This window comes from Bos indicus, chromosome 2, assembly GCF_029378745.1.
Source record: "Bos indicus isolate NIAB-ARS_2022 breed Sahiwal x Tharparkar chromosome 2, NIAB-ARS_B.indTharparkar_mat_pri_1.0, whole genome shotgun sequence".
Taxonomy (NCBI): domain Eukaryota; kingdom Metazoa; phylum Chordata; class Mammalia; order Artiodactyla; family Bovidae; genus Bos; species Bos indicus.
Genome location: NC_091761.1, coordinates 89,073,199 through 89,086,186, shown reverse-complemented (window position 1 = coordinate 89,086,186; position 12,988 = coordinate 89,073,199). Strand labels below are relative to the sequence as shown.

Here is a 12,988-nt window from a genome sequence, read left to right as displayed (position 1 = left end):
TATGAATTTAGCAGTTTAAGCTTGAGTCCTGGTTCTGCCACAAAACCCACTCTATGATCTCAAGCAAGTTATATAACTTCTCTGACTATCTGTGACATGGCAGTAAATAAGATAATGCAGAAAATCACAGGTAAGTGACTGAAACCTAGCAAGTTTCCTAAATATGCTGTTGCTGCTAAGTCACTTCAATCGTGTCCGACTCTGTGCGACCCCATAGACAGCAGCCCATTAAGCCCCTCTGTCCCTGGGATTCTCCAAGCAAGAACACTGGAGTGGGTTGCCATTTCCTTCTCCAATGCATGAAAGTGAAAAGTGAAAGTGAATTCACTCAGTCGTGCCCAACTCCTAGCGACCCCATGGACTGCAGCCTACCAGGCTCCTCCATCCATGGGATTTTCCAGGCAAGAGTACTCGAGTGGGGTGCCATTGCCTTCTCCATTCCTAAATATAAATGACTACTAATATTATTATAAATGCTATTAATATCATCTCCTATCCTCACACCACCCTCCATTAGACCATTTTCTCATGGTCTTAATCACCACTATGCTGACAGTTTCTGTAATTATAATCCAGTCTTTTCAATAGAGTCCCATATCGATGAAGGACATTCCCACAACAATATCCCATGGTCACTTCTTTCTGAAATATTACAAATAAACTCATCACTGTCCCTCTAGACTGTTTCCTCCTCCAACTTGGCTCTTTCTTCTAGAAACCTCTGAGTCATGCTTGTGGTTGTTTTTCTCCATTATATTTTGCTGAGTCTGTCACCAAATTCTATTTTATTTTATACCCTAATAGCTCTGGGACCCATCTCTTTCCACATCTTACTGTCACAGCTCAGACCCCAACTGCTTCATGTCTGAACACATCAGTTGCCTCCTGGTGGTCTGCCTGCCTTCATCCTCTTGCCTCCCTAAGCCATCCTGCCCAGTGCCATCATATTTCCCCCCCAAAACGCTCATGTTTGGCTATGACACTTGACTGGTCAAGGATCTACTCAGTCTCAATCTTTATGAGATCAAGTTTAAACCTGCATCCTGGGATTCTCAGGTCACTCTGAAACTGTTATCACCTAACCCAACTCATCTTACTTTCTACTACTTTTCAGTAAGCACTCTGGGGTTCTGATTCCCCTTCTCCCCTTACTCCTGTTCCTAATAATCATGCCACATGTAACTCACCTCTGCTTTTATGCTGCTACTGTCCCACCACCTGGTACAACTTCTTTCTGCCCACCCATTCTTAAAGGTCATTTATATTTCACCTTCTCTAAGAAGTATCCTGTATACACTCCAGCCCATATTCATCTCTCCCCATAGTTTTAACATGAGATTATTATGCTTTCATAATGATTTCATATGTATAAGTCTTATTTCTCCCTCAACTACTAAAATGATATCTCCTTTAGGACAAAGTTTTCCTCAATTAATTTCAATTGAACTAAACCAAATTCAAAATATAGCTTAGGGTGAATATAAGTTGAAAAAGATCCATTCATTACCTTCTAACAGGTACTAGTTGTGATAGAAATGATGCAATGTGTTTAACAAATCCTGCTGTCTTTCATCCTGGGCACACTGGAAGACTACATTTCCCATCCTCCCTTGCAGGTAGGTGGCCAAGTTCTGGCCATTAATGTGTTGATTAAGGAAAGGACCAACTCTTCCAGGCCTGGTGCTTAAAACATCTCCCATATGATGCTTCTGTTCCCCCTCTCTTCCTTTCCCTTGTCTTCCATCCTTTGCCGAAAAGCCAGGGGAAGACAAAGAGTATTTGGAGCAGTGCTACCTGATGGAACTTCCTGTGACGATGGCAGTGTTCTCTATCTACGTGTCCAATATGGCGGCCACTAGCCATAGGTGGTTTCTGAGCACTTGAAATACAGTTAATGCAACTGTGGAACTGAATTTTAAATTTTATTTAATTTAGTAGATTTAAATCTGAGGGGATGATGGTGGTGTTGTTAGATAAAAAATAATTGAGTCTGTGAATGAGCAGCAGAGTTCTCTCTTCTCCCCTTACTCCCACCCTCCAATGATTGCACTGGGCTGTTACTTGAGCAATAATTAACACAAAAAAGGTCTAAGTCCCTAGGAGTTTTCAGTTAGCCCACTCTGACAAGTAAACTTATTTTTATGAAGCAAAAGAATACTTATTTTCTGCTATGGAAATTTTTCTAAGAATTAGGAATTTCTGGGACAGAGTTTAACCAAAATGAAAAGTGTGTTAGTCGTTCAGTTGTGTTCGGCTCATTAAGAACCCATGGACTGTAGCCTGCCAGGCTCCTCTGTCCACGGAATTCTCCAGACAAGAATATGGGAGTGCGTAGCCATTCCCTTCTCCAAGGGATTGAACCCGGGTCTCCTGCATTGCAGGCAGAATCTTTACCATTCTTTACCATAACATTACTGTTATGGAAATTACTCTATTTTTACCTCCCACATATAAAAATGTGGGAATAGTGTGATTATCAGTTACTTTCATGGAAGCATGTACATACTCCTATGTTTCCAGTTTTGCACTCCGTAGCAGTCAATTACCAGCTAGTAATTTTTTTACAAACTGACATCTTTGGGCAAAGCAGAAAAGCTTCACTGAACCAGCCAGTAATAGTGAGCACGAGGAAGAGAAAGTTGAAGTACAGTTTGTTGATTTGCTCCTTGTTAATCCCCATTAGAGAGTAGCCAGATGCTGCCCTCTGCCTTTCTGCAATGTAATATTTCAACATAAAGCCCCCCACCCCCACCTCAACTCACTTTATACTTTCCAAGGTAAGGGTGGCGGCCTCCAGTTATTAATATGTCTTCTCCTCGTTCCAGAATGCAGCGGACTGGACGACCATGCCTAACACAGAAGAAAAAGAATCAGGAGAAGCAAACTCTTTTACCAAATTGGAATTATCCAGTGTTTATGGAACTCCTAATGGGAGCCCGAGTGCAAGCCACACACATCACAGAAAACAGAGTGACCCCCCTGAGCCCAGCTGTGCGATTCTCAGGCAGACACCATGGCTTCCTCTCCTCTGGGTCAGGGAACGGCGCCTGGCAATCACTACTCATGGGAGGGGCTCTAGGGTATTGCTTTGGAGTGGTTTCCCACTGTGACGACAACCTCCGTGATGGGCAAACAGTCCCAGGGCCACATTAGAGATGGTTACAAATGGAGGCATGGCATCTGGGTCCCATCACTTCTTGGCAAATAGATGGGGAAACAATGGAAACAGTGACAGACTACTTTTTTGGCCTCCAAAATCACAGCAGATGGTGCCTGCAGCCATGAAATTGAAAGATGCTTGCTCCTTGGAAGAAAAACTATGACCAACCTAGACAGCATATTAAAAAGCAGAAATATTACTTTGCCAACGAAGTCCGTCTAGTCAAAGCTATGGTTTTTCCAGTAATCATGTATGGTTGTGAGAGTTGGACTATAAAGAAATCTGAGCACCAAAGAATTGATGCTTCTGAACTGTGGTGTTGGAGAAGACTCTTGAGAGTTCCTTGGACTGCAAGGAGATCCACCCAGTCCATCCTAAAGGAGATCAGTCCTGAATATTCATTGGAAGGACTGATGCTGAAGCTGAAACTTCAATACTTTGGTCACCTGATGCAAAGAACTAACTCAGTGGAAAAGACCCTGATGCTGGGAAGGATTGAAGGCAGGAGGGGAAGGGGACGACAGAGGATAAGATGGTTGGATGACATCACCGACGCAATGGACATGAGTTTGAGTAGGCTCCGGGATTTGGTGATGGACAGGGAAGCCTCGTGTGGTGCAGTCCATAGAGTCGCAGAGTCGGACACAACTGAGAGACTGAACTGAACTGAACAAATGGAGGAATTCAGGAGGTGTCTGACTGCCAAGTACTCCCTGACAGGGCAGGTCTGGAATCAAAGTCTTCGTGTGTCATGGGACAGAAGAATTGACCTATATTACTTAGCAAAGAAATTCAGCCTTCTTCATGTGCCTGGTCCAAAGACAATTTTCTCTGGTTATGTGTTGACACCCTTAAGGGAAAACGGTACTATAAATAAATGTAAGCATAACAAAGGGGCTTCCTTGGTGGCTCAGCAGTAAAGAATCTGCCTGCAATGCAGGAGCCAAGGGAGATGAGGCTTCCATCCCTGGGTGGGGAAGATCCCACTCCAGTATTCTTGCCTGGAGAATGCCATGGACAGAGGAGCCTGGAGGGCTACAGTTCATGGGGTTGCAAAGAGCTGGACACGACTGAAGTGACGAGCAAACATGAAAGCATAAAAAAAGCAGAACACTCATTTAAATTAAGGGAATATATATACACACATTTTGAGATGCATTTTATATCTAATTATATGTGTATATGAACCTTTTGAGATATATCTATATATCAATATATATAGATACACAGATCAATACAAATATCTATTGCAAAAGGTTGAACTGACCTGCATAAGTTATACATTTATATATATATACAGGTGCTAAGGAGAAGTAATCTCATTTTTTCAGGATCTGCTTCTGTCTACTCTCCAGGCACATTTTTTAACTGTGGTTTTTATTCTTTTCAGTAACTTATCCTCATTTTTGTTTTTATACTATGTAGCTTGAGAACATAAAATAAAGGAGTCATAATAAGCCAGCAATTTGTGCATTCGTATATTATATGTTATTTTAAATAACCTTGACTCAGATTCTTCCTAAGTGTTGAGATTCCACAATGTTGAGAATATTCAACATGACCTCATTTGATTTTTAGTCTCTCGAACAGATTCTCTCCACTTACTTGTTTGCAGCAAATGCGGTGATGGCTACCAGCACGCCAGTTTTTGTCACCTTTCCCCCAAAGGCTCCACCAATACGCTTTACGTGACACATGACTTTGTTAGCTGAGACCTTCAAGATTGAAGCAGTTATGTCCTGTGAATGATAACAGTTTTCATTAATCTAACTCCTATGCAGCAAGGGAGTGGGTCAGTCTTACACGTTTTGATTGCTTAATGTATGTGATACACAAACTCTGTGGCTGTACTAAATAACGGGATGATTTCCAAAAACCTAAGCATGCATCCAGGCTGATCTCAGTAGTATTTGGCTGTAATGACAGTGCCAAAATTATCATTTATATTACATAGTCCTTTCAACGGAATTCTCAGATGGCACAGCAGTATAGAGACTGTCTGCCAAATGTAGGAATTGCAAAAGATGCTGGTTCGACCCTTGGGCCCGGTAGATCCCCTGGAGTAAGAAATGGCAAGCCACTCCAGTATTCTTGCCTGGAAAATCCCTTGGACAGAGGAGCCTAGGGGACTAGAGTCCAAGGGGTCATGGGTCACAAAGAGTCAGACACGACTGAGCATGCACTCAGCAAAGAAAAAAAAAAGTCCTTTCAATATCAATGAGATATTTTTGTGATGATAAAAGTAAAAAAAAAATTTTTTCCTTCATGAACTACATGTAAGGTATCCTTTTCAGACTGACTCCTAGAGATATGTTTCCTGCAGCAGTGAGATTTTATGGTCTTTCAAGCCTTTCTCAGACTGGGTCTTTTCCCTGCACATCACTGTCTCTACTGGAGAATGAGCATCCCTCACTTCTCATTTGGATGAAGTTGGCTAGCAGGTCTTCCCTGGATCTAGGTCTTATTCTTCCTTGCCATGCTAATGTCTGAGGTCATTAAGTCTTTTTCATTTTACTTTTTTTTTTAATTGGAGGATAATTGCTTTACAATATTGTGTTGGTTTTTGCCGTACAGTGCAAATTGGTCATACATACATATATATATATATATATAAAATATAAATATATATCCCCTCCCTCCTGAGCCTCCTTCCCACCACCTCCCCATTCCAGCCCTCTTGGTAGTCACAGAGTGCCAGGCTGGTGTAGGCGGGGAGCCCAAGAAGAGTGAGGTGATAAGCCTAAGGTCACTCAAGGAGTGAAGATCAGAACAGGACTGAAATGGAATTCACCCAGCCCTTCTCAGAGGCCTCATTCTCCACATTCCCACTTGCTCTGGTAATGACACTGGCTCCTTGTGACCTACTGAATCAAGACCCCAGTGTCAATTCCCCTTACTTTCACCCTGATGCTTAAACTAGCCACCCTAGGCACATCTTCCATTCCAGCACAGGCAGTCTGTACTATTCTTCCCTCTTTACACGCACACTGCCTGGTCTATAGGACACAGGCCAAAAGGGTTTGCCAAAGGGATGAATGAATGGATGAATGAACGAATGAGTGGCATTTGATCTTGGTGTGGAACTGCCTGGAAACGGCCTCTTTCCTCACCACCTATAGACAAACTTCATCTTCACTGTAAATCCAGACTTAAGACTTCATCTTCATGGAATTTCCCAGATCATTCTAGGGCTTCACAAACCTCCATTCTCTTAATTCTCCCTCCTCTGTAAATTCTGACTTAGGTGATTTAGTACTTGGCTGTATTCTGCTCAATACTTTCCTAATTGCTTCATGTGAATTAGGTGACTACAGGTTTTGGAGGGCAGACTTTTCTTTGTCAAATTTTTTTTTTTTTTAGTTTTATTAAGCAAGATTGAGGGCAGGAGGAAAAGGGGATGACACAGGATGAGATGGCTGGATGGCATCACTGACTTAATGGACATGAGTTTGGGTAAACTCCGGGAGTTGGTGATGGACAGGGACGCCTGGCGTGCTGTGGTTCATGGGGTCACAAAGAGCTGGACACAACTGAAATGAATTGACATACATCACTGTATAAGTTTAAAGTGTACAGCATGATGGCTTGATTTACATATATTGATCACCATGGTAGGTTTAGATAATATCCATCATCTCATATAGATACAGTTAAAAGAAAAAAATTTCTCATTGTGACAAGAGCTGTTAGGATCTATCGCTTAACAACTTTCACATATATAATACAGCTGTGTTGACTAGTGTCATCATTTCTTTTGTAGTCTTAACAGTGCCAAGAGTATAGCAAAAGAGACCTGCTGGTTGCAAAGTTACAGGTCTACAAAGAGAAGACCACTGCTTTCATAATACCTTAAAAGTTGTAAAGGTGTATGGATCTTAACACCAAAAGGATATGGCTATTCGTACTCTAAACTCCTTTGGTTTCTAAAATGACATTTTAACCTCTAATTGTTCTTGTTGTATCTTGTTGGCAGAAACCACTTGGCCACATCCCCTCCATGTGGCCCCACCTTACCTGTATGTATTTAGGAAACTGAGCAGACACGTAGACATCGATTTCTCGATCTTCTCCTTTGGGAACAACCAGCATGCTCTGGGTTTCCATATAAAAGTGTTCTTGACCTCCCGTGTGTATTTCACCTGTTGGAAGAAAATACACCAGAATCAGCCAATACAGTAAGTCACAAAGTCCTAGGGATGAATGTGTGACTTTCCAGAGTAAAATACTATGGCAAGGAGAAGTCCAAGACAAGATGGAGTAGATGTACTTCTCTCTGTTCTTTCTTGTAAGTGCAGCTAACTATCCTGGACATTATACATAGTAAAAGAAATAGCAGACGACTCTGGAAGGCACAAGTCAGACACAATTGAAGTGACTTAGCATGCATGCATATTATAAATATGGGACAGTAAAGGGATAAAGGGAGGTAGGGTTTTTATAATTTAATAAAACTTATGAAGTGTCACTACCAAATATACTATAAATTTAACATCTAGAACTACCACTAAAAAAAATTCACAAAGAGATACACTCAAACCACTATACATAAATAAAAATAGAATTCTAAAAAGTGTAATCCATTGGAAAACAGGGCAAAAAATAAAAAACAGAAGTAAAAAAAAAAAACAATACAACTGTGTCGGTCATCATGTTAGGTGGAAAGCAGAACTTTTACAAATTAAAAATGTATGCAATAAGAGTGATTTGTAAATTATTTGAGAGGGATTCCCAAGAAAATCTTTTATATGAGAATCTGGACTTCCTATCTTATCCGAAATCTGAGTAAAGAGAGTACAGAAGAATAAGTAGATTCTACTTCTTTAATAACATATAAAGGTTACAAGGTCAAGAACCCGGATCTCAGTTTCAATTGAAGTTTTTATCAAAAGTGTACATCAAAAACCCATTTGTCAGTAGGATCAAATCCATGGTATACAATATTAGTGATTCCACCTATCCACACAGAATGAATGTGGTTAAGTTTAAAAAGTACAGAGCTAAAAAATATTAGACAGAGTTGTTTATGCTTAAACCCATCAGGTGGGCAATATTCTAAGGCCCTGTTACATTGTGCTGCCCACCCCACAGCCCTGGACCCACGGTGCCCTCTCCTCACTCTACAGTGTGGCTTACAACTCTCTAGGCTGAAAACCAATTTGTTCAACTAATCCCTGAGATAAAATGTTATCCCAGGATGGGCTTAGGAGTGATTCCTTCAGGCGTATTTACATTTTAATGAGTTCCTTAAAGACGAAAAGCCGTTAAGATATGAAGGAGTCTCTCCGTACTCTGCCCAATAGGACAGGGTATGGGGAAGATCATTTTAGCTTCAGAGTTCTCCTGCAAATCCTGCTATGGAGATTGTTATCCACTCTCTCAGTGTAAAGCCCAACCCAGCTAATGGGGTTTCACAGAGATGAGTGAGAAGCAGCATAACGTAGAGGAGAGAACGCTAACTTCAGAGGTAAGAAACTTAGATACATTTGATTCCTGGTCAACATCATGTCTCTCCAGCCTTAGTGGGCTCATTTGTAAACCAAATTCTTTAAAGTCCCTCTAGGATGTGGGTTTGATTCCTGGGTTGTGAAGATCCTCTGGAGAAGGAAATGGCAACCCACTTCAGCATTCTTGCCTGGGAAATCCCATGGACAGAGGAGCCTGGTGGGCTACAGTCCACGGAGTCGCCAAGAGTCGGACATGACTGAGCCACTAAACAACAACAAGGGCTATGACACAGCCAGTGTGTAAGGCTGAGATATATATCTTCACAGTTGGTAAAAGTCAACAATGGTATCATTCCCTTCAAGAACACAGTTCATGACTTGATGTGATGCTCAACATATTTAATCTTTTAAATATTCTTTTTTCTGGGGGCATCTGTTTTCCTAAGGGGCAGATTCAGTACCATCATGATTAGTATCTCCAGTTATCTCTCACTGAAACAAGTAGTCATAAATTCTTCATCAAAACGACAATTGGAGAGTAAGAATAAAATCCCTCTGAATCAAGAGAATGAAAACTTAAGTCCATTTTACAGCTTCCTGTTCACTTTTATACTTATCAATAAGGTATTGTGCTGTCATTCAGTTGCTAAGTCATGTCCGACTCTTTGTGACCCTATAGTCTGTGGCCTGCCAGGCTCCTCTGCCCATGGGATTTCCCAGGCAAGAACACTGGAGTGGGTTGCCATTTCCTTCTCTAGGGGATCTTTTCGACCCAAGGATCAGACCCATGTATCCTGCATTAAGGTGGATTCTTTACTGCTGGGCTCTATAGGGTATGGGCAACTTAAAATTCAAGAAAGAGATAGATTGAAAAACTTACCTAACTAAATGAAATAATTAAATAATATGTCAAGGACAAACACAATAATCGAATTCTCACACAGAAACATATTATGGAACAAATAGTGCATGGACATATTACGGAGCAAGTGGAGGAACTGCTGTCAATATCAGTATTTCTAAGATACTCTCACCATGGCCTCTCTGTGCAGAAATGCTCCTTCCTTCTCTCCCACAAAATAAACTCACCATTGAGTGTTTGCCAGATTACTAATCCTAAGAATCACCTAGAGCACTGTTAAAATTTGTGAAAAACAGATTCCTAGGCTGCCCTGGATCTTCCAACTCCAGAATTCCAAGGGGCACAGGAATATACATACATACAGAGACAGACAGGCAGAGACAGAGGCAGAGAGATATACACACACATACAGGACAATGAAGCAGGCGTAGTGAAATGTTTATTGGGGAATCTGAGTAAAGGATAATTAGGAGTTTCTCTAATGTTTCTGCAACTTTCCTGAAATTTAAAACTATTTCAAAACAAAAAGTTACAAGAATTTTGTTGGAAAGCTCAAGTCAACTATTTTCCAAGAGGACATGGCACCCCACTCCAGTACTCTTGCCTGGAAAATCCCATGGACAGAGGAGCCTGGTAGGCTGCAGTCCATGAGGCTGCTAAGAGTTGGACATGACTGAGCGACTTCACTTTCACTTTTCACTTTCATGCATTGGAGAAGGAAATGGCAACCCACTCCAGTGTTCTTGCCTGGAGAATCCCAGGAACGGGGGAGCCTGGTGGGAGGCCATCTATGGGGTCGCACAGAGTCGGACACGACTGAAGCAGCTTAGCAGCAGCGTATGTAACGAAAGGAAGTCTGCAAGGAAGTAGGGGAAGGAGACAAGGAGGGAGAGAGGAAAGGAAGGAGAAAGCAGAGATGGAGAGGGGTGAAGGAGAAATCAGAAAGGATGACAGAGAAAGAAACATGGACTTTGGAAATCCTTACAAAAGCTATCAATCCACAATGCTTCATGGTGCCTGCTGTCTAACATGACTAGTAGCAGCAGTAGTGGCTGCTGTCTAACATGACTGTGGTCCTGCTCCTTAACCACTCTGAGCCTCAGTTTCCTGACCTTTGGGAAAACAGACACCAACTGTATAACTAACACCTGGAGCCATGGCAAGGGAGATCCAGGACTGCTTCCTCTCTCATCATTTGTTAAAGATAGTTTTACCTTCAAGAATTTGATCCACCATTTTAAATGCTTCATCCACATTTCCATACTCCAGTTTCCTCTCTGGCTCAAAGAAGGACTTGTTTTGTATAGCTTCCTAGAAAAGAACAGAAAAGTGAGCCCCCCATTAGCCCCACAGCAGCAGCCACATATGGTGCTGGATCATCTGAGTCTGGGCAGTGCTTCTCTTGCTCTGGCATCACATGCACCCTCATCAGGACCCCATGAGCTGGGTTAAGAACCATGCTGCAGAGAGACTCTCCATGGAGCAAATGCAAATGTCCTCATTGAATTAAAAAACAAAAAAAAAAACTGCTTAGAAAACACCTAGCACCAAGTGGTGGAACTGTTTCCAGGCCAATTATTCTCTTCAATCCACAGCCCATGTTATGCAGCCAGGGTAACAAGGCACGGGGACTCAGATCTTGGGCTCTGGACCCAGTTGGAGTTGTGTCCATCTTCTGATGTACTAGCTATTTGACTGTGGGTCTATCACTTCACCTCTTTGAGCCTCATTGGTAAAATGAAGGTAGAGTTGTACACACAGTTCCAATAGGGTTGTGAAAAGAATAAAATGAAATGAGGCATGAATGAGCTTACATGGTATATAACAAATGTTCTGTTAATGCTATCTGAAGACACTCTAGTGATAAGGACATGATGGCCTTGACTACCGGTCCCAAGCTTCTCCTTTGGGGGAATGAGTCCAGCATTTGCACTTGGGACTTCCAGCCCTGGAAGTAAGATTCCAAGTCTAGAGTGGGTACCACAAATCCACTTATATACTGGTTCCTAATGGCTTCCCTTGGGTGCCTAGTGAAGGACTATAATAGTAAGTACACATTATCAGGGGTGTAGCTAAAAACTCTAGGTTGGTTTTCCTACCTATCTTTGGGAATTCGTCTTGCTGTAATCCCTTGGTCCTTGGCAAATGTGACATGTCAGCTCCTGGGAGTATTTCTACAATAGATTATTGTCCATCTATGAAATTCCAGCCTGGTGGCAGCTAGGGATTCTCCAAACTTTGGTTCCCTTTGGCCAACAATAAGTGTCTAGACCTATTAATATACCTTATGGATATGCTGTTGTGATCCTGCCATTTCCTCCATTCAAAAAGTGGGTTGGTTTGTTTCTACTACCACGAGGCCCAGGGTCTTTGATAGAGTGTTTGTTGATTGCTTCTACTGTTGATTAACTGTGTGACTTTGGGTAACTCAGCCTTTCAGTTTCTGCATCAGAATGGGGATAATAACAGCTTTTACCTCACAGGATTGTTGTCAGCGTTTAGTGACTTATGTAGGAAACCTGTTTGGAACCAGGTAGTCACATAGAGAGCTCTGGGTGTTAGCTATGGTCACGCTGTTGACTGTGACAATTGATAAGAGATTCTGGTTGGGAGCACAGCTTTCTCACCATGGTTATCAGCCTGACTCTTGGGGCCAATAGTTTTGATAGCATTTCCCCACTTAAGCTATTAAAAATTCAAAAAAGCATAAGCTAGGTTACACATGAGTGATAGTGATGGAGATCCATTTATTTTTATCCTATTTGAATTGATAACACATTTCCTACTGGAGTCAATTCATATGATTTTATTTTTTTTAATTGGAGTATAATTGCTTTACAACGTTGTGTTAGTGTCTGCTGTATAACAAAGCCTATGATCTCTTATTAATCTAAGACTCAGATATTCCAGGTTCAAAACAGAAATTAAGTTTCATACATCCAGTTTTTTTTTTTTCCTTTGAGTTTAGCCTTTTGCTGCTCGCTCTTTGAGTAACTCAGAGATAATTTCCTGAATATTTCTTGGTCAGCAAAGTGATAAAAGAACTGTAATATGCAAGGAACAAGGCATATTTCCTTGCTATCCACTTTGATTAACTCTTCTTGATCTAGTTGATTGATCTCGGAGAGCTTAACCTTTGATAGAAACATGAGGTATTTCTTCTCCACGATGTCAAAGCTTGGTATTTGATATTGAGATTCTTTGGCAGACAATTCGAGCTATGCTGGTCCAAGTTAGGGGTGGAGGTGGGGGTGGGGGTGGGGTGGGAAGAGAGTGGTGTCTGTTTGCTTTTGGAATTTTATTTGGCTGGAAAGCAGAGTGTGGGGCAGGGAAAATACTTAGTCACTGGAATTTGGCAAAGAATTATAAACAAAATTTTTGATAAAATATTACACAAATAAATTCTTACTAAGAATTCAAACTCTAAAACAAAATGTGGGGGAAGGAATGTATAAAGTCAGCAATTAAGATGGAAACAGAATGAATTGGAAACTAGCCAGGAAAATTTGGAAAGCCTAATCA

The 12,988-nt window shown here is 41.4% G+C and overlaps 1 protein-coding gene across 1 annotated transcript in view; it reads right to left on the bottom strand.

Moving 5' to 3' along the window:
- AOX1 (aldehyde oxidase 1) overlaps nucleotides 1–12,988 on the bottom strand; it is a 71,859-nt gene that overhangs the window by 22,328 nt on the left and 36,543 nt on the right. Inside the window, exons 20-23 of the mRNA XM_070800168.1 lie at nucleotides 10,681–10,777; nucleotides 7,175–7,299; nucleotides 4,766–4,899; nucleotides 2,763–2,850 (exon numbers count right to left, since the gene is read on the bottom strand). Of these exons, the coding sequence (XP_070656269.1) occupies nucleotides 2,763–2,850; nucleotides 4,766–4,899; nucleotides 7,175–7,299; nucleotides 10,681–10,777 (444 nt within the window). The remainder of the gene's footprint in view (nucleotides 1–2,762; nucleotides 2,851–4,765; nucleotides 4,900–7,174; nucleotides 7,300–10,680; nucleotides 10,778–12,988) is intronic.